This window comes from Ostrinia nubilalis, chromosome 1 (genome assembly GCF_963855985.1).
Source record: "Ostrinia nubilalis chromosome 1, ilOstNubi1.1, whole genome shotgun sequence".
NCBI lineage: Eukaryota > Metazoa > Arthropoda > Insecta > Lepidoptera > Crambidae > Ostrinia > Ostrinia nubilalis.
The window spans coordinates 18,750,982-18,773,738 of record NC_087088.1 but is presented as its reverse complement, the minus strand read 5'-3'; the positions used below and the strand labels follow the sequence as shown (position 1 = coordinate 18,773,738).

General features: G+C 39.1%; 1 protein-coding gene across 1 annotated transcript in view; it reads right to left on the bottom strand.

Annotated features, from left to right (window-relative positions):
- LOC135072851 (atrial natriuretic peptide-converting enzyme-like) overlaps window positions 1-21,593 on the bottom strand; it is a 50,689-nt gene extending 29,096 nt beyond the window's left edge. The window contains 7 exon segments of the mRNA XM_063966913.1: window positions 112-264; window positions 1,485-1,617; window positions 5,702-5,896; window positions 10,125-10,265; window positions 20,176-20,852; window positions 21,231-21,460; window positions 21,577-21,593. Of these exon segments, the coding sequence (XP_063822983.1) occupies window positions 112-264; window positions 1,485-1,617; window positions 5,702-5,896; window positions 10,125-10,265; window positions 20,176-20,852; window positions 21,231-21,460; window positions 21,577-21,593 (1,546 nt within the window).
- Window positions 21,594-22,757: the final 1,164 nt, after the last annotated feature.

Genomic DNA, 22,757 nt, shown 5'->3' with positions numbered 1-22,757 from the left:
AAACGAAGCCAGACGCCATTGTTACAATAAAACCTTGGCACAGAAGTCAACGTCCCCGTGAAGTCGCATAAACTCGGAATTTAGCAAATAACGCTCAAAATATTGACTAACCTGGTTTGGCGGCGCGGAACCTGGCCTCCTTGACCTCCCTGTTGCCCAGGCACACGTCGGTGTCGGTTGACTCGGGGAATATCTCGCACTGCAGGTAGTCGGGCATGGAAAGTCCGAACACTTCGAGGAAGAAGCCGCAGCGCCGCATTGTTTCTACACGAAAATATTATTCATTGCACTTTTTTAAATTTAAACTGCGACAGATACGAGAAAATCTGTTCACGCATCGCGAGATCACTCGCTAAAATGGGGCGCGGACGCAATGACATTTGCTAGAGCGCATATTTGTGATCTACCCTCAACTGTTTTTTAATCTTTGTGAGTTTACGAAGTCTGTTCTAACTTTATTTATTATTTTATTGGATTTGTTTTTTGTAAAATTTTTGACAGTTAGTTTAAAATTTTAAAATTACAAAATTAAATGAAGTTTGTATAAAAATAGTTAAATAGATTATTCTTTATAATACAAGAAGTACAAAAATTAGAACAGCACAATTTTCGTTATGAAGCGATTTCTTACAAATAAATCGGAGTAAAGAAAAATATTTATCCACAAGGGAACTCAACATCACGTAATAATGAATTAGAATAGTAATGATGAACGGAGTCGAAAAAACCTGACCTACCTACTAGTTACTACCTACTTAGTTGAAACAAAAAACAACAAACATAAATGGGAAAAGCTCCACCAACAAAAGAGACTTTGTTAAGTTCTGAATGAATAAAGGCTAACGAGCATGCTATCAACTGGCTCTAAAGTGACTGTCTTCGCCTTCAACTTTGAAATAGGGAAGATCGCCAACGCTGAAATGAAAATGAACTGTATTTTCCGAAACTTACACTCAACAGGTCGAAAGCCGAAATCTGGATTAAAATAATTAGGTTTAGGTACCTAACTATAACAATAACCGGTGCTTTTTGTATTTTTGACGTATGTTAAAGCTAAAGTAAGATGGTGCAACCAGCCTTAAATTGTTAGTTGTCAGTTTCTTCAGATCAAATCGACGAGTTTGATCATGCAAGGTTTTCAAATGTTGAATAACAAATACTAGCTTTTCAAGTCACAAATAAATTCCTCTTTGTGTAAGTACCTAACAAGTACATAGATAAATAAAAAAAATATTGAGGAATGACTTCAAAAATCATCATTTCAGCCTAATATTATCAATCAGCACTTCTTACTCGAATACTACGAGTATATCCCGCCTTTTTCATACGTCGCTGTCAAACTATCTTTTCGAGGTTTTCAGTGTATTGGGTGTCCTAGATTAAGTTTGGTTTTCAGAACCTGTTTAAGCCCTTACTTTTACTCTTTTTCTTCCTAAAAAAACTAAATTAAAAGCAAAAAGATAAATAAGGGCTTCGTAGCTTACCTTGGCACAAGCTCCGGCACGGGCGCACCATGTGTCCCAGCGGGCCGCACTTGGGCACGAAGAGCGAGCAGAGGAACAGCGCCGTCAGCTCGTAGCAGCGCACGTCCACCACCGCGTCGTAGATCTCCAGGTCCTGCGGCAACCAGGCGGGTTACAATCCGTGACGTCACGACAACAGTCAGAATTCGGGGCTACACACATTGCCACAAAGACCTTAACTGGTTGGGATTTTTATTGGCGGTCAAGCTGTAGATCCTGACTACATACGAGTTGCAGCGGTGGGAACGAGAGGTGGGAATAGTCCCGTTAGACACATTGCCAGTGTAAGCAATAGCTACTCGTACTTATCTATTGCAAAACACTGACTTATATCAATAAAATACCGTTTGCTAGGTAGTAGCTGCCTATTTATGATCCGCTACTTTAAAATTTAAAACAGAACTTGAGTGGCTCCGATCGCGCTAAATATTGTGTGTAAAATACGTAATATAAGTAAGAGTAAGTAAATAAATTACTAATACTGGAGATACGGGGCGGTGAATAGTATTTAAAATAATTAACTATTACTTACGTGAGCCGTGCAATTAAAGTTGATACGTGAAAATTCGAGAGAACGAGAAAAAATAAAAGAATAAACAATATTGGTCATCGAAAAAAGAATAGAGCTTTTTTAGTGGCCAGTGTCGCGTGGCCAAGGAGGCGACCGTTGTGCGGCTATCTACCTACCTACCTACCACATCTAAAATGGTAAGTCCATAACAGCATGACTACATTAAAATACATAGATATCTGAGGTGCGACATTTTGGCAAGTATCCAGAATATAAGTTCCATTTTGATGTAAGACTGTATAATAATATAGAGGTACGTAGCTAGGTGGCAACTAGGTGGACCGACGATCTGGTAAAGGTTGCGGGAAGTGCCTGGATGCGAGCAGCGCAGGACCGTTCATTATGGAAAACCTTGGGGGAGGCTTTGTCCAGCAGTGGACGTCATTTGGCTGAAACGAACGAACGAACGAACTTAGCTAATGTATTCAGTGGCAGTAGTGGCTTTTTTTAATTTTCCTTTATCACTTGTTTAAGAATACAGTATCCAGGTATATTATTATCCACTTAATATAGATAGGAACTTGTACCGCGTAGTAGGTAACTTAAATCGGTATTGTAAGTATTTGATAGAACTTAGTTCGCTCAGACAAAAGTAATAAAACTATATTGTGATGTACCTAGTTACCTACAACATTATCATAAAATGCAGCAAGCCAGCTCAGTCGTCGCGTCTTGTCTGTATATCTATCTACAACTACCCTAACTACTTAACTCGATACTAAGTCGCCTCGTCACCGCTAACAAGACGGGTTGTTGAGAGAAAATTGCTGTAAGCTGTAAGACCCCGACGCGTCTAACGAACGCGGCTACACACATGAAAGAAGCATAGTGGGGCCACAATTTGCCGAACCGAAATTCTATTTAAAATACAAAAATAACGGTGTGGTTTCGGAACATAAGGTATGTTTTGTTATGTTTTACTTTTCGCTAAAAACTAGTTTGTCATTTTAGTCGCATTATCCCTGCGTTTGAGTGCCTTCAAAATAATAATATAGTAGAGTAGAATATTGTGTATTATACACCTCAATATTGCAATAGAGCGATGAATACGGCGGAGCTCGCTAACAAGACGGCTTGTGGCAGCAAAATGAGTCCGTTGTAGTGTTGTGTCGTGACTTGTGAGGCGGCCGACGCGCGGTAACGAACACACGAGAGTAGAGTGTAACCTCTTTCTATAGACTGTTTGCTGAATTAAACGATATCGTGACAATTTTGATTCTTAAAATAAGTTTCGTACAACCATTTCTCATACCACGTTCACTTTACGACACGTTCACAAGGGCGATGTTGTAGTTTTTTTACAAAAACTTTTGATGGCGATTCGAATACGCAAACGATTTGAACTCGAAAGTTTTTCGTGCTAGCCGTTAGTGTCGTGACGTGCGAGGTGCCCGACGCGACGCTAACGAACACACGAAAGTAGAGTGTAACCTCTTTCAATAGAACTGTTTGCTGCGTTTGAATATAAATAATAACTCATGGTTACATTGTAGATGCATCTTGCACCATATAGTGCACTTGTGGTAACGAAAAGTGTCAGTGGTAAGTGGTGAGGCTCCTGATAGGTTTACGAATATTATAATCTGCTCTGGATACTGCAACGACATTTATAATAATTTCCTTTTTCTGAACACTAGAAATAAGAATAAACATGCCGTTTCAAACTTCGGGTGAAAGTAAAGTTGGTTTAGTTAGTTCTTGAGGAAATACAGAACTTTGTTATTAAGAAAGTCTAATTAAATAAAATTAAACAATAATGTCTCGTTTTTTTTTTCAACTTTCAGAGCGCATAAAGTTTTCTAAACCAATTGTAGATTATAATAAGTCCAAAAATATCCACACAACAAAGGAAATCCCAGCAAAAACATCGCGCGCGTTACATTTCGTACATTTCCCGTATCTGATAGTATTTATTCGGATAAAATCGGTAATCTGAAAGCCGGATGTCTGCCGTCACGGTGCTTGACAGCGGATATTACATGATTTCAAAACTTGCCAATATTTATTAAACGCGTTACAATAACAGTGTAATCATATGTAAATAATCTCATCTGAAAGAATGTTAATACGAACACAATATTGGAAAATATTTTGTTGACCGAACCAAGTTTTAGTTGCTAGAATTGAAAAGTATTAGGCTATCAAAGTTTTTAAAGACAATTCTAGTTCCAAAGTATCTCAACTTCAACACTTCGTCGACTACTTCTTTCTCACTAAAAGTGTCGTTTTCTAACTGAAACTGCCGCTTCAAACGCTCTAACTTCCTTCAGCTGCCAATGGGTCGTCTTATCAGCGCATAAAATAATTACATTATAACACGGCGAACGTGCCCCGGTCGCAGATACGTAGATTAGGCCCCGGCTAAGTACACAAGTTAATAGGCCCCCGAGCTCTCTGATCTTCCCGTCGATCATCGGACGATATTCATTTACTCTATTGCGCACTTAATTGAAGCATTTTCGGTAGGAATTTTCCTAACGACTATGATATCGAACGATTTTCGTAGTTTAACGATGTCTTAAGGTATTATCGTTTAAAGCCTTCGTTTGTGAGAGCTTTGAATGCCACTGGATCGTACAAAATTAATACTGAAAAGTTGCAGCGCAGCTTTTGCTAAAAATAAGTAATTAAGTAACATAAACACTAAAGTAAAAGTTTTTACAGAAGGTAGATAATTACTTTTAACGTCTAACACCTAGATGTCCTTTATAAATCGACATCGAAGATTGATGAACTGACGACAGACACACGTATAGAAGCTATCGATTGCCACCATTGGAGATCGATGGAGTGGCAAATGTAGTGAACCTGTATAGGCCAAAACTATAATGGAACATACCTAGATTTTGTTGCTCGAGTCCTAGCGATTAAATAATATTAAAGCTGGAATTAAAACTATTAATTAGCGTCGCCGAATCCGATGAAGCGCCGTAAGCCCCTAATAGCGTGTTACCGAATGGAGGGGATCAAAGAATTTTCCTTGACCACTTGAAGTGCTTCCGAGGGACATAGTCTCTGTCCGCGATCGATTTGGGAATAGGTACTAGCTTGACAATGATACAGTTTTTCGGATAATTGTTTAGATAGTTGTGTCCAAATAAAATAACGTGCGATTTGGACATTAAATAATAAGAAGTTAGCAGATTATCAACCAACATATTTACTAGCAAGTCAAATAAATATTAAGCAACAATAAGTAGGTAAATATTATATTTTCTTACGCAACAGACTTAAGCCTAAGTTGATTTAGGTCCATTTTATTTTACTTTTTTGCTTCATAATCTGTATGTAACCTGTCTAATATTTTTATTTATCAGAATTAGACTCGGCTCGAGGAGCAGACTGGCAAAAAATTTGAACATCAGCGACGATGTGAGATAGTCCGGTAAGTTAGCAAATATGGGACTATTGTCACCTCTCGTTTCCTCCGCTGCAACTCCTGTGTAGCCAGGAAGGTCAAGTTTGTCCCGGGGGAAAGTTAAACTGTCATTGGATCCGCAACGAAATTAATCAGAAGAACATAGGAGGAGTTCGAAGTTAAGGTAAGTGAGCAGATCTCAACTCAACTCTGAAAACGTGATCATACAAAACTCAATCTCAAAGTCACCTGTTGAGCGTCCCTCTGGCCGAAGTGTCCGATGTAGTTGGGGAACACCGTGAAGTTGTAGGTGACACGGTGCTGCTGGCAGAAGCTGACGATGACGGGCAGGCACACGCCCGGCGCCGGGTTTCTGGCGCCCGGCGGCTCCGTCGGCGCCGGCCACGTCACAACGGTGGACCGGTTCACCACTTGAGACACGTACTGGGGACAAGGATATGAGTTTAAGCAGGTGGAAAATGATTTTGAGTCTGGTGGTTCGAATTGAGATATTGAGACCCCATTGTGGTTTATACACAGTTGAAACGATAAGTGATCTCACTCGATAACTTCTAAACTAATACACAAGATATCGAAAAACTGGTTACTGATCCGGAAAGTGCTTCACGAGTTGTATCAAACAGTATTAATAATAGGTTACAGAATTATGTTTGATTGGATCTTAACTGAAAATTAAATGTTTCGATTTTCCATACATTTAGTACAACTACACAATCGATTCCACCCTGTAAGGTATAATGTAGTCCGTTTCTCAGATGGGAAACAAAAATTCAGCAATTTATAGGTAAGTAGGTACTCTCTATTTTTTTAAGTTAATCAATTATATTATTTGATTATGATAGTTCTTCTATAGATTTTAGGATTGATTATGTGCCTACCTACTTACGTAAACGTATAAAAAATGAAAAAAGAATTGATGACTTTTAACAAAAACCTTCTCATTTGTAAAGAAACATAAAAGGTAGATTACGAAAATTGAAACGATACCAACAATATTTCTGTTACGTGGAGTCCCGTGTATTGTAAGAAGGCACCACCTGTTCTATTTACTGTGAGTCTCGTAACACCTTGCAGGTTCATACACGGCTTATGTACGCCTGTAAGGCCCTCGCAGGTATACTATAGGGGCGGCGGAACAAGTTCCATAATGAAGAATGTTCACTAATTTTGTTTTTTAGCTTTCTGTATTCTCTGTTAAAAATAAAAAATACACGTGAAAGAATTATTTCGATACGTCAACTAGTTTCCAAGATATTGAATTTTAAAAGTGCGGGCGGCGGCCGGCCCGCCATTTTATGCGCGTGACGTCATATTACAACGACTGGCTCATATTTGTATGGGTGGAATCTTGCAAACTGAATTAAGACCCACTTCCAGGCAACCGATTAAGCTGAAATTTCGCAAACACATGTGATTTGGATGACCATGCAATATTATGATGACATGGAGCTGATCTGATGATGGAGCTGGAAGGTGGCCATAGGAACTCTATAATAAAACGACTTAAATGCATCGAGTTTGGGCTCGTTCGTTTTGTATTGATGAGTATTTTAATTCTATATAGTAATCGGGGTCTAATGATGGAGCTGGAAGGTAATTCGCAATAAAACGACACAATCGCATCAAGTTTGGGTTTGGTTCAATTTTAATTTCTGTGATGGATCTGGGTGTTTATATGTATAATAAGTTTGTATTTACAAAAAAAAAATATTTAAGTATGTTTATATCCGTTTTCTAGTGAGCGGACGCTGTGAATGTACGTCACACGGGGTCACGTGACCGTCGGCGGGACTCAATATTTAAGCGAACTTTGAATGCCTATAAAATCATAACTACTGGGTATTTTTGAATGAAATAAAAACTAATGTATTTGTAAATGTAAAAGCTTAACTGTAACATAGGTTTCAAGTGATTTTGCATACCTAGTAACATTCTCAATTGGGACTATTTATTATCCCGGCGCATCTGCTGCCCAGTACTCTGTAATGACGGTAAACCTGTTCATGAATTTCGGCTCCGATGCAAATTATGGGTGTTTTTGGATCTCAATTGTTTCAGCATTTAATTTCCACCTATTTTAATTAATTTTGCAGGTTTTGAACTAATAAGAAAGCTTTCAAATTAAGGTTATGCCTTCAGTTATGATTACCGAACGGTTACGAACCTTTATCGTAGTCGATTAAAACCAGCCCTTCTGAAACCAGTTTTTTCAACAATTTTTATCTTAGGTCCCTAATTTATTTAAAATTTAAATTATATATCATTCATGTGCTATCGTATTGAAATTAAGGGTCGAAAACTTCCTGCCATAACAATAACTATCTTTATAAGCCACTATAATAACGTTCAAATGTGTTCCTAATAACAACGAAAAGCTCTGCAAGTTCAAACCGCAGCGACCAGCTTTTCAGTTATCAGGACAAACAACAATAAAAGTTTGAGAACGAAATAAATAAGCCAGGCCCAGGTAGGCCAGGAGTGGCACAATGAGGCAGGCATCCCGCGGGTCACGCGGCATACTTGCCCAGATATGCCGTAATTAAACTAAGAATGCCTTTCTTTTTGAAAACATTTCGGGAAATTTTAAATAAGCCGGGTATTTACCCACGGTCGGTGTTGCCTGCTTTGTGTTGTGTTTATGTGACATCAACTTTGCGAAAGCTACCCACCGGGTCGTTGTATCGAAATGAATGTGATAAATTCTCAGAACGGATGCTTTCACAATATACAAGTCACTAGTGGAATCAAGAGAGTGGCTAAGGTATCTGAACTGACGACATTGGGTCTGGAGTCCTAAATACCAACTAAATAGTTTTATTGTTTTATTGAAAACATTAAAAAAGATTTTAAAAATCGTGAACCGAGACGAGTAGTAACCTTGTTTATTGCTGAAATTTTTACAAGAAAAACGTTGGCATTGTTCAAACCAGTTTGGCCGTTTTCTTTCTTTGCGAAACATTTTCAAAAAAGTCGGTTCAATTACCTGCCCTATTGTAACATTCATAACAATTAGGTACTTTCACAAAACGAAACCAAGCAACGTAAACGTCTTGTTACAGTTTCCTCAACGTAAAAATTAACAATGAGCGGCAAAGAGACACGGGGGTGTGAAAGTTTTCAGGAACAAAGACAGAGTAGGTAAGAGTTAGGGTCACCATGCTAAAGGTGGACCAGCTTTGGCACGAAAATCTTTCGAATTCGAATCGTTTGCGTATTCGATTCGGCATCAAAAGATTTAGTACGAAAACTACAACAGCGCCCTTGTGAACGTGTCGTAAAGTGAACTAAGTATGAGAAATGGTTGCACGAAACTTATTTTGAGAATCAAAAATGTCACGTTATTGTTTAATTCGAAGGTTGAGTATCGAATTTTGTCGAATACGCAAACGATTCGAAGACGAAAGTTGTTCATGCTAGAGGTAGGACAGGTTTGGCTACGGAACTCATCAATTCTGTAAGCGTCTATTGTTATCTCCATAGCTCTTTCTGCAGTGCAACCTTCTTATGCGGCCCATGGTCAGAGACTTTTGACTTAGCAATGAGGTACCTACCCAAGTACAGTGGATGTCAAGACATCTTGTTATTTCCCAAACCATTCATCCCAGATGAAAACCTTTCATAACCTCGTTCGTATATCTTAGGACTTGCGTCTTGGAGTTTGATTACTAGTTTCGGTCTCAAAATAGACGTTTTTTTCGGCAGCAAATTGGAATGAACAAGAAATATCCGAGAAAACGTCAAAGCTTGGTCATCGTACTCGCCCGGCAGCCCCAAGAATTAGTCAAGTTGAGTGTTTCGGCGCAACACAACAGAATAATTGTTGTGTTGGCTTTGTGTGCCGAATCAAAAACGGTTTGCGGCCCTTTTTCTTCGTCCAGACGCTGTTGCCATTAGGAGGCCTTACTTACAACATATTGAATGTTCCAATGCTAAATTTGGAACATTTTAGGCCGCTATTAACGTCGAAAACAGTAACTGTGAATATTGTGATAATAATTTAAAATTCTTGGTTTTCTTTAACAAATGTACTTAACATAAAAATACAAATACTTATTCGATTTATATCGATGCACTATAGGCCTTATACAGAAGCTCAAAGTTGCACAGAGTGCTATGGAGAGGGCAATGCTTGGTGTTTCTTTGCGAGATCGAATCAGAAATGAGGAAAGCCGTAAACGAACTAAAGTCGCTGACATAGCCCGACGGATTAGCAAGCTGAAGTGGCAATGGGCAGGGCACATAGTACGCAGAACTGACGGCCGATGGGGCAGCAAGGTTCTGGAATGGAAGCCGCGTACCGGATAACGCAGCGTGGGACGTCCACCTACAAGGTGGACCGACGACATCGTAAAGGTAGCAGGGATGCGCTGGACGCAGGCCGCTACCAATCGAGCATCGTGGAAAGCATTGGCCTATGTTCAGCAGTGGACGTCCTATGACTGAAATGATGATGATGATGATAATTCGATTTATAAAAGTCTGACCTTAAAGTAGGTATAAAAGCTAACAAAAAGCTTTGAAGATCCGACTGTCCCGAGTCTAAGACTGGGTTGCATTAACTATAAGAAACGTCAAGTCTGTCAAACTCTATACAAAAATACCAGTTATGGATATAGTTACGGCTTAAATAAGCTAAAAATAGAGTTCTCACCTGAACAGCAGGGTTGGCTCGGAAGTAGGCGAACAGTGCGCCTGTGATGGCTAGCAGCGCCACCGCGTTGAGCGCTAGTTGCAGCACGCGGAACTTGTGCGGAGAGCCCTCCGTGCCTGCGTTCCGCATGTCACGGAGCATCTGTGAAGAACATGTAGTGCTATAAAAACCACAACGACAATAATTTATTACGGTTAAACTACTGAGTTGCATTGACGACTTTCAAAGTACCTAAGTATTTGAAGCTAATGACAAAAACTTGGGCCTTAAGCTCTTCTTTAGATTGAGGTTCTGTTATGCTGGCCAAGTTGCGTTTGTTGCATCTTTATCCATGCACTCTGCTGTGATGGGAAATCTTGGCACAACTTTCCATCGCCAAAACAACGTGATGCAGCAAGGATTGCAGTCGCGACATCGTCAAAGGCCCGGATTCCACCAAGGCGGAGCAGAGCGGAGATTGAATAACCAATCAGATTTCATTATTTCCACTTCTCTTCTCCGCTCCGCACAGCTTCGCTCTGCGCCGCGCCGCCCAAGCTGTCAGATTCTATGGAAAAATTTGACGGCCCGTCATTTCTGCGCTCCGCCTTGGTGAAATCGGGCCAAACACTAAAGTTGCTTAAAACGAGCGTGTAATGTAAAACCGCGCGAGTTCGAACCATTATGAGTCTGTTTGTTTACACGCATATTGCAATACAAAAAAAACACGTCAGTTCACCGTGAAATAACGCAATACTAGGGCACTATTTAAGTTGTGAGCCTCGACAACATAACGTGTTGTTAGACGACATCTGAAACTTTTAATGAAAAGTTTGACATTTTTGACTACAACCTTATTCAAAACTTTTTATCATTTGAGCACGTTTTGTATTATTAACATTGAATTGAAAATTATCTTGACTACAAAAACATGGAATTTTCGCGCGACTATTTATTATGACTTTCGACGTGGTTAATCAATACAAAACTGAAGCGGTCAGCTAAATTTCACTTTTGTTGATAAAGATCTATCCTTTACCATTGTAAAACGCTAGTTTAAGAAGTATAATATTGTATGTATATATGGGGCGGAGCAGCTACAACCCACCTTATTGAGCTGGAAAGAGCACAGAGGGCTGTTATCAAGGTCATGCTGAAAAAACCTCGTAAATATCCAACTGAAGATCTTTACAAAGAGGCTGGTCTCCTAACAGTTAGGCAATTGTTTATAGGTATATCAATCTGTCCTTCGGCACCACAAAACGATTGACCCCTTGGTAGGGTAAGTGCGCTAGTTCTCGTCCAATTATCGGAGTTGCCAACTTTGTGATGCGAAATGAATATCTTAAAATACCCTTACTCATATGTATCATATGTCATTTTAGTCCTTATATAGTCTACTTTACGTTAATATTATATGACAATAAGTAAATACCACGGGTTTTTTTATAAAAAATATTTTATGCAAAAGAGGCGATTTCACTAGTTTTCGTCCAAAAAAATCAGTTTTCGTCCTAGTGTACGCTAGTTTTCGACCACTGTGTAGAAAAAAGGGTGCAGTTGAATTATTAACTTAAAACCAATTCTACAATACAGTAACTATGGATTGTGGTATATCTTATGAAAGGTAATTTTGTTAGCTTTCAAATGATATCAAAAAGATTTAAATAAGTTTCTTACCTAAATTTAGGAAAATATTGCAATAGGTCGAAGGACAAATGGACGAAAACTAATCTACAGGAATAGCTAATTTTAGTTTTCGTCCACCCCAGTGCTTGCTCATGACGTCATGGACGAAAACACAACAACGTTTAAAGCTGTTTTTTGTTTTCGTCCACATCTTTTTAACGGTTTTTATGGATTTATCACTGTTAAAAAGTGGACGTAAACTAAAATGTTGAATGTAATAGCAATAAAGATCATATTGGAAGAAAAAACATTGTATTTTGTAGGTCCATTGAAGTAAAATGATTATTAAAAATATTAACTAAGTGTCAGGGTTTCCGTCCACGTGGACGAAAACCAAAATCTTGCAAAATTGTTATGCTAGTATTAGTCCACTTAATTATCTAAGATTTCTATACAAACACTTTAATAAACCCTTAAAATAGTGTTTATTATGCTAATAATTAGACATACGTGCCAAAAACATTACGTAAAGTAGCTAAAACAGTAATTAAACATACCATGAAAGTTCCCTACCGGCACGTTTTTTTTCTAACTTGACGACGTTTTCCATTCACCTGTGTGCAGCAGCAACTTCCGTAGATTTTTTTGGAGTTATTACTTGTCAAATTACATTTTCATGCAGGCAGAACTGTTACTTAGATATTATAGATTGTAAAAAGTCCAAACTTGCACGGAAAGTTAGGTTTGTATTCTAATTTTCCGTATTTGTTTGTGGCAAGTCGGTCAAATGGACGAAAACAGGAGCTGGACGGAAAACCGGCGCAACTACCCTACTTCCTCAACATAAAAGACGCATACGCACTCCCGTACCCACCTTTAACTCAACCTTTGCCAGGCGTCAAATAATATACACAGGGCCGTTTCTATACAGGCATTTCAACGATTTAGAAATGATCGTTAAAATGAATAGACTTACTCTAAAATCCACTCTTAAGAGGAAACTAAGCTGTTTAAATTACTGTGCAACTGAAAATATTTTTCGACAAAAATAAATAGTGGTCTATTCGTGGTACTTTAATAAATCAATCACTGTCTTAAATGTAGTATACTGTGAGTCTAATTTTAAAATCATTGTGTAAAAAAAAAAAATTTGGTGTAAATCAAATAATTTATGTAACATAAAATAAGCTAACTTTCATCATGTTATTGTTGTCTTGTTGTTGTTAATATTTTCCTTATTTTGTTTTGACCCTAGAATGGGGTGGAGGGTTAATAACCTGAGATACAGGTTTTTCCTAATTCAGGTATTAGCCCGCCATAGTCCTACTGAGAGACCAACTATATTGTGTACGTACAAAACCTGCTTACAACATTGTAATACTGCGAGATTATTATTTTTTTGTCCTACCTTCATTGTACCTAGTTTTTTAAGTTTACCTATTGCACTGTAATTGACTATGGTGAGAATAAAGTTATTTATTATTATTATTATTTATTATTATGTCATTAGCTCACCAGTGAACTTTGCGAAAGTCGTCCAAAATGACTAATAGTGGCGGAAAACATTGATGTTGTCAGAAAAATGGAAGAGAAACCTCGTCATGTGATATATCGTAGGATTGAGATAATCCTAGGCATTAATTCCACTAGCAGTAATAAAATATTGTATGACCATATTATGGTTAATACGTTTTTTCTCGCTGGATGTCACAAATTTTTTCAAACGCTCAATAGGACGCTTGTGTCGTTTAATCCTTGGAAATGTTTGATAAATACGTTTAAAAAGCTGTAAAAGCCGTTTTTAAAATTGTGACAGTTGACGAATTAGGGATCTATGTATAATGATCCTGAAAATAAACAGCTATCGACTATGGAGGTGTTTTAAGATGAACCAATTCCAACAAAAGTCCCATGCGCTCGGAACACTTTGAAACTTACGGTCGCCTATTTTTCCGAAATATCCGATTATATGACAGAAACGTTACTAGAGAAATTTAGAATGGTTAATTCTTAATAGTAAACAGCCACTTTTTTTCCAAAAGTCTTCAGTTTAATAAAGGAAACTGACCAGCATAGTCGAATCGCCATTCGTGACGAATATGTGAGCTTTTACACGTCTCTAAAGCTAGTATCGTAGCCAGAGTTAGGATGTCGAGTCTACTATAAGTTAAACAGGGCACCACACATTAATTAAAACTAAATCTGGAAGCTGACAAGTGTGGAAGTGCGCTCGTTTAGCGGGGCCAGCTAAGCGCCGACTTAACCGCTTACGGGCAGGCTAGTTACCGTCCGACTCTGAAACTAAAGTGATAGTTTGACTGCTACCTCTTTGTGTTCTCAGATGAGATAATTAAATAACTAATTTTGAGTTCAGAGTTAATGTTAGATTAATAACTTGTCACTGTGCAGTGTGCACTTGTGCAGTTGCACCGAGTGGAAACAATATTAGGCAACTTTGACGGCAACGTTCATACGAGTACGAGTTAAATTCAACTTTATTTTTGATGCATTTGGATTTATAATTAGTTTTCCTCCATATTGCAGGTAAAGATTTTTAAATGTTATAAGTAAACCTATATTTTTTGCGCATAAATCCTGATCATTTAATAAAACGATGAAAATGATTTTTTTTTAATTCACGCAAAGTACAAAGTCACTGCCAACCGCTAAAGCCCATAAACTAAAATAAATTCTAAGCTGTGCTAAATTCTCTTCACAAAATCCAATAAAGAAAACAATAGTCCATTTCATTTCCGGGACTCAACTCGAAATCCCGGACAAAACTCGCTCAGGGACAATGCACCAGGAAACTACGACGCATTCCCGGTAGGTACCGCGGCCGAAGCCAGGCTGCAATATGTGCAACATTGTGCCGGCTTGTGGCTTAGTTTGCATACGGAATTACGGAGCAGGTATGTGTGAGATTCGTCAAGTTACTCTGATGAAGTTACATTGGTATATCTTCAACATAGATACAGTGGTGTCGTCGTAACCTGCACTTGGTAAGTATTTTGATTTACGAAGATTTCTATCATTTTGGGGAGCAATGCAATATTATTCGGTATTTTATTTATAATATCATCTTGGTACTCAACATGCATTGAAAGTTTTTCAGATGCAATTTACAGAATGACGATTTGCATCATATTGAATTTGGAAGAAAAGGGCAGGTAATGGGAGACTTGCCTGTTCGTATTAGGCTTAGGCAAGACAAGGCAATCTTTTCATCATAAAAATGTATACTACAAATTATTTTCGAGGATATTTCTCTTTATACAAGTAAATAAACAGATGATTTATTTATGCTGGGGTAAACCAACATAAATGCATAAATATTCATTGAATCCAGATTTCAATATGAAATCGCAAACAATGTGTTTGCAACAGGAACTCGTTATCCCGCGGCGTCCCGCGGGAGCGTAGCAGACTAGCTGTTGTAAGTGCTGCCACAATGCAGTAGACAGCTGCATGTCTCGCCAGGAATGCTAATTAGGATGTAAATGGATAGCTACGAATGTATTAAAAAAAAAGAAAAATTAGATTTTGGCGCCCACCGTGTAGCTACTAAAATTATATGTAATAAGTGTGTCTAAGTCCGGAGGAGGTACCAAAATCAATTAATTACAGTTTTAAATCTTTTAAGTTACATAAATATCATGAAACAGACTTGTATTGAAGTCAAATTTTTTGGCGCCCAACGTGTAGTTTAATTTGAGTTGTATTCAACAAGTTACAAGAAAATTTTCATCTTAAAATATTTCGTTGCTGGTCCCAAATTGCATAACAAACTAGCGGCCGCCCGCGACTTCGTACGCGTGGATCCCGTTTTACCCCCTTTTCCCGAATTTTCTTTGCTATAAACCTCACGGAGCCCGAGACCTTTCCAACGAATGCAAAACCGTGGAAATCGGTTCGAGCGTTCTGGAGTTATAGCGTCAGGGAGGAAAACCCGACTTATTTTTATATAGTAGATTGTGCTAAGCAGTGTTTGTGGCCAGGCTCGTTATCCCGCAATCCCGTTATCCCGCAGCAAGCGTGTGCCCGCGACCACGCGACGAGGCGGCTGCAATCTCGCTGCACACGTGTTGATTACGGAATTACTTCGTGCTTGTGGGACTTATGGTACCTAGATGCAGTTCATATCTGCATTGCATTTGTAACAAATATTGAATAGTTAACTTTGTGGATTACGATGAGTTATGCTCTAAGGTTATACTTTATTATCAAACACTGCTATATCGTTGAACCGTAAAAAAAAGATTCCTGTCTTTGGCAGTAAAAATACTCATCGGATTTATTTGATTTTTATCTAGTAACAAAAAACGTGGAGACTGCTGTAAGATAGCTTACATTTTATCTAGTTATTTTTATGTTGTATTTTTATTACTACAGTATTGTAACAGCCTCAAATAAAAGAAAAAGAAAGATAGTTTGAATTTTACTACATCGCCGACTTTGTAAGCATCGCTCCGGGAGTCACTAAGGGCGCCGAAAACATTTAAGAGTGTCATTAGCAAACAAATAAACAACAGTTACAAAGTTGTAAACCATTTTACAGTCTGCGAAACGGCAATGACTTATCTTTAGCTACAATGAAACTTGTTTATATACGAAATCTGCATTGATGATAGAGAATAAATCAGTAATTAAATACCTATCTTTGGTAAATGTCAGGCATTTATAAACCTTTTTAGGTATTTGACTGCAATCACACCTGATTTTAAATGAGATGCAGTCTAGGATGGTACATATACCTAAGTGTAAGTAACAGTATATTATTATTTACTCTCGCATTGAGAAAGTCTTTCAAGTTGATAACGCAAACGCAATATTAACGAAAATTCAAAATTAGAAACAAAACGAAATCAGAGCAAACAATTCCAAGAAACTCTACAAAACAATTTCAAATTAACCTACATGTAACACGTGTGTGTGTAATCGTTATAATCAAAGTCTTCACATAATTGATCTTATTTTCATAATAAGGCTATAAGGTAACAGATACTCCTGTCAGCCGGCTCATAAGTAGGCAGTCGAGGCCTCAATTGCTTGTTAGCAACTTCGATGGCCCTCCAATTAGTGATTTAACGTAGTAGTGACGGAGACAGTAGCCTAACTTTTTTAACAACAAAGAACAAACGATATTTGTTGGTGCCAAATAAACAAGTTTTAGATCATAACAAGAATTACGCCCGTATTCACAAACATTACTTAGGTCTGACAGTGCGCGTGGACGCACACGAACCAATCACCGAGCTTTTTTCAACGCTGTGTTAAGTGAAGCAGCAAATCGAATATTTGCTGCTTCACTTAAGCAAGTATCGTTTGTGAATACGAATTTTAAGATAGCCCTAGAATATTATTGATTTTATAAACATGAATATTCCACGCTTTGGCTGAAGGTGACATCAACAGCAGTTCTGATCTATCACGCAAACAAAATGGCGAGAATATTTCAAAATAGTATTTTCACCAGTAAAACACCGTTTGCAAGATACATATATTGATATTTGCCTTTATTCGGCGGACTCCCCTGAGCACTACTCGGTTTTCTTACATAGATGCTACACAGTTTTGCTAAGTTCGCATAGTTCTAGCCACGCGAATGTGAGCCTACCGCTCATATACAGTTCCTAGGCGCCACGTGCACATTCTCCAAACTACTTGAATACCCTCAAAAATATCCTCACAACAGACTGCCGTCATCCGCGGCCTTGGGCCGTCAGCAGGAATTCGTTAAAACGCGCCAAGCCCTCTAATTAGCGGATGCTTTGTTTCGACGAAAAAGACTTTAGGATAATTCATGTCGGGTCTAATTTTTGTTTATGTAACTTGATGACAGATATTATTATTGGTGTTTCAAAGTAGGTACTCGTTATTTTAATTAAATACCAAATTAACATTATTATGCGTTGAAACGATGAATAGTGGGATATACGAATGCTAATCGGTTATTTACTTTCCAAATTTTCTTTTTGGAGTCTATTTGTTATCATTCCAGAAAATAAGCTCTTTAAATTACTTGAAAGTACAATGAGTTTTTTCTTTTAACTGTCATCTAATCGTCCTCTTAATAATTTCAGTGCAAATAAGTAAATAAACGAACCCTTGTACAAGTAGAGCCCAGATCCTGGAAAGCACTTATTTGCAGATTGCAGTAATAAACTAACACGGTCGATTACACGCCCAATAACTTACGAACAAAGCTACGAACGTACAGTTTAACTATAACAATTACGGCACGCCATCAAAAGAGATTGGACATAACGAATGGAGAGTTTCCAATAACCGAAAAACAACAGAAATTAAATTTCCGGCGTCCGAAACAAAGTGACATATAAATTCAGCTTTTGGCTTTTGTTTTTTGCCTAAAATGCACAACACGACAGAGAACTGACAAGCGTAAAATAAATAAAAAAGCGCTTTGAATTCCACCGGCTCGGGCGCAATGCAGTATCAACTATGGTAATCAAATTAGTTGACTGTTACATATTATACTATACAGTGATTGCATAACAGTTAATGGCACAAAACTATAACATAATTTTAAACACTAAAATGCGTTCTGACAAGAAGTCTCTAGAAGAAAAGGTTTCGGTAAGAAAGCAATTTAAAGGGACGAAGACCAAAGACAGATTAGTTAACAAAGGAAAATAAGCCGTCTGCTGCTCGAAGTATATGGCTTCAAAACCGTTGTAAAGCTTTTATTGTTAATACATTTTCTCATTCCCAACAGAGAATTTATGACAGCGTTCAGCCAGAGTAAATACAAATAAGTAGGTCATCTTCATAGAAACGCACCGAGCGCGGTTTGTATGTGAGCGCGCGCCAATACGTATGCGGCGCGCACGCACACACTGACAAAATTCGGGGCAACTCACCGCTAACCCACGGAAAATTTTGTCAGTGTGTGCGTGCGCGCCGCATACGTATTGGCGCGCTCACATACAAACCGCGCTCGGGCGTTTCTATGAATATGACCTACTCATTTGTATTTACTCTGGTTCAGCTGAGCTCGTCGTTCGAATACATTTGCCGCCGCATGTGCGTCTGCCTCGTGGAGGTGCGTTGCAGTTTAATGGCGGCGTGTGCCATACATTCTGCAGCTCCCATTACGCCGGAGTCCGGGAATTATCCCACCACTTTTTATTCGCTCCGCTGGAGCTATTGTTTTTACTATTATTGTTGTAGCGCAACGGGATAAATCCTTAATGAACTTATTGTGTCGGTTATGCCAGTTCCCTACTTCGGGAAAGTTGTTGATTGTTTCCGACGGTTCTGAATATGAATGAGTACTTATCAATCGGGATTTTGCTGGAAAACAGTAGAGTGTAAAATAGAGGTAATTATTACTCAGAAGTGTATCAGATACCACGCAGTGTCTTTATATTGAAACTAGCTTTCCGCCCGCGGCTTCGCCCGCGTGGAATTTTGTCTGTCACAGAAAAACGTTAAGGCGCGCGTCCCTGTTTCAAAAAACGGGATTAAAACTATCCTATGTCCTTTCCCGGGACTCAAACTATCTCTACACCAAATTTCATCAAAATCGGTTCAGTGGTTTAAACGTGAAAGCAAGACAGACAGACAGAGTTACTTTCGCATTTATAATATTAGTATAGACTAGTATAGATAGTATAGATGATTTTATTTTATTGTTTTCCGACGCACTTGTTTACTACAATTTTTATATTTTCCTAGAAACGAATGAACAGTCAGAGAATAATGTTCGTTGAGAATTATAAATTATTTATTTGATTATTTGCCTTGTATGGAAAAATACCTATCACATCAAGTCAATTAAGCGCTTTATATTTTATGCAACGAATTAATCAAGTTATACTGATTGAACAAATTATTGTAACAATTACACAAACGAATCCATTTTCAGATGAAATAGAAATAAAGTTCGTACTCGCAGAATTTTGGGTTAGGACGTTATAATTAATAGCTGGCCAAAGCTTGTTGATTGATTGGTTAAACAATTATTGGAAAGGTGTGTAATACGTTACATTACCACAGAAGTTAAAAGTGACCCTTAAACATAATATACTCTAAAACAAAGTTTTCTAAAACGAAAAAAGAATTTCAAGGGATGAAATGCAGGATTGTTCGAATAAGAAAATTAATATACCTAGTTAGTACCTATGATTTTGATCTTGGGGCGCGTCTATAAAGTCGTTGTGTCACTATGAGCTGTGATAAATCATCACCCACGCGGATAAAGCCACGGCCAGAAGGTAGTTAAACATTATGTACATAATTAAATGAAGAAAATTCACCCTTAAGGTGGACCGACGACATCATAAAGGTAGCAGGGAAGTGCTGGACGCAGGCCGCTACCAATCGATCAACATGGAAAACATTGGGGGAGGCCTATGTTCAGCAGTGGACGTCCTATGGCTGAAATGATGAAATGAAGAAAATAACTGCAAGAATCACTTACCCGATGATGGAGGGACATGTTGCTCCCGTTCTGGAAGCGGACGATGGTCTGCAGCGAGGCGGGCGTGGACATGCTCTTGGTGATGGACGAGTTGCCCGCCTCCTTCTCTTGCTGCTCCTTCAGCAGCAGCCCGCGCGCGATCTTGGCGTTCAGGCTCTTGTTCACGTGCTGGTGCGGCAGCAGAGGCGCCTCCATGGTCTTGGTCGTGTACGAGGGCGACGACGTCTGGCTGAACGAGTCTGATGAGACATTCGAGTCTTGTCTGACGCTGATGTTGGACCCCGAGCTGGGCGAGCGTTTTATAGTTTGGTTGTTTTGAGGCGGTGGTGGCGGAGGCGTGTAGCTATCTGGTAGTTTTTGGGGCGGTCGCCGCGGGACGGGCGGTTGTGGGTTTCTGTTGCAGTCGAGGCGTGGTAGTTGGGGGTTGGTGCGGCGGTTGCCGTTGGGGTCGGCGGGGCTGGTGGCGGGTGGTCGCGGCGGCGTGGGCGGCGGCGCTCGGCGCGGCGGCTGCGGCGAGGCGCGGCGCGGCGGCGGCGGCGGCGCCGGCAGCGGAGCCGGCGGGACGGGCGCCGTGCGCTGCGGCACCGGCGGCGGCTGCGGTGGCGCCGGCGGCTGTTGGATCTGTGGTGGTGGTGGTTGTAACTGTAACAACAGTTCTCAGTTACAGATACGTGTTGCTTAAAACGAAATCTATATTGATGGACATATACCGTTTTGATAAAATGTAATTTGATGTAGTGATTTTCTTTAAATGTGCTAAGAGAATATGAGTACATTTATGACTATGCCTATGACTACCACTAAATAAGCTCTATGAAGTTAGTACTTTTGGTTTACGATATTCAGGGTTTACAGCTGTTACTCATGGATAGAGCTGTAGTTTTCTGAATAAAGAAAAATAAAAACAAAATGACACAAATCAAAATATCAAGAGAATTTGCTTTTAACTAGATACAATCGATCTTGCGTTGTCATTTTTTGCTCATAAAGGGTTCGAGCCCATGAGTTGCGTGAGGACTGTGGAGTAAATTACTCTTGTCAGCTAGCTTCTATACATTATGTAACAGTGTTTGCACTAACTTTCAAGATGGGCCGCTGCGGCGTGATCCTGGACGGGGGGCAGTAGGGCAGCGCGTCGGAGGGGCAGTAGACGAAGCCCGAGGGCCGCGGCGGCTGCGGCGCGCACGCGGCGGTGGAGTGCCGGCGCGGCGTGCCTGCGCTGGGACGGAGCAGCTCCATTAGTTTCTCACCCGGCGTCGCCGCTAGACTGCCGGCGCGCCCGCATCTGTGGACGAAATCACTACATTAAAACAAAGTCGTTTTCACTGCTCAGTTTACTCTTGTTTTTGTTTTTTCTTCTTTTATTATTATGTGCCACCACGGTAATACTGATAGTATTACCGTGGTGCCACTGTCATGTCTATGTAATTGCCTGTATTTGTGTGATGTCCATTGTAATAAATGTATCTTTCTTTCTTTCTTTCTTTTCTTCGTGTCCCTAAAGACAGACAGGAACAGCGTAGTTTTAAAGATCTAAACTTACATGGGGATCTTTAAAAGAGATCTCTAAAACAACGCAACGGATTTAGATGCGTTTTTTTTTAAATAATAATAATAATTGGCTTAGGCCCGTGTTCTCCTCTGATACCAGCCATGAGCTGAGACACAAAAGTGTAAACCGAAAATAATAATAATAAAATCATTTATTTGCAAGAACATGGTTAGATTGGTGTTAATTTAGTTAATTCCAGCATATTCTGTCGCATGCGACGTAGAGTGATTCAAGAGAAAGGTTTATATGTATAAAACATGCATTATAGAAGAGAAAAGGCGGAAATACCATTGCAACCGTGCGAAGCTGGGGCGGGCCGCTAGTACTTCATATATTCAAGAATTCATATCATCATCATTTAGACTGCAGGAATACGACCCTTTCCCGTTTTGCAGAGACAAATACAGAATTTGGGTTACACAGAATGATTTGCTACACATGAATTGTGAAACACTAGGTAGGCACATATTAGGTATCCCGACGCACATAGCTAGTGTATGTATAAGTACTCATACCCAATTATTATTAAAAATTTACACCCTACTTAAACACTGTTTATTTATTTATTTATTTATTTTTGGGAAACATACAGTTACAATATAATTTAACTTAGGTGCAGTAAGAAAATACATAAACCACTGTTTAATGTGACTGTGGACAACTTTATAACACCTTATTAGCATCAACTGTCTTACAAATAAAAATGAGTTTTAAATGGTGGCCTTATTAATACAACTCTCCCAGTAAAACAACATTAATTTACCTTTTATTTTACATTTGAAAAAGAAAATGCTTTTATCTTTGCTCACTATAAGAAAACGCGAGCTTATTGTCATTCTAGAGACAGGGAAAGTGCTAACAGAGAAAAAACTGCGAAGAAATTCATAGAAAGCCGGTAATCACAACGAGTTAAATCCTTCCCTAGGTTTCAGTGCGCAGCGGCGAGAAGAATTTTTCCATTATACAGAAGGCCTTCTTACAGTCCCAGTTTAAAAGAATGCCCTGCCACAACGGAGGTACATAAAGTAGG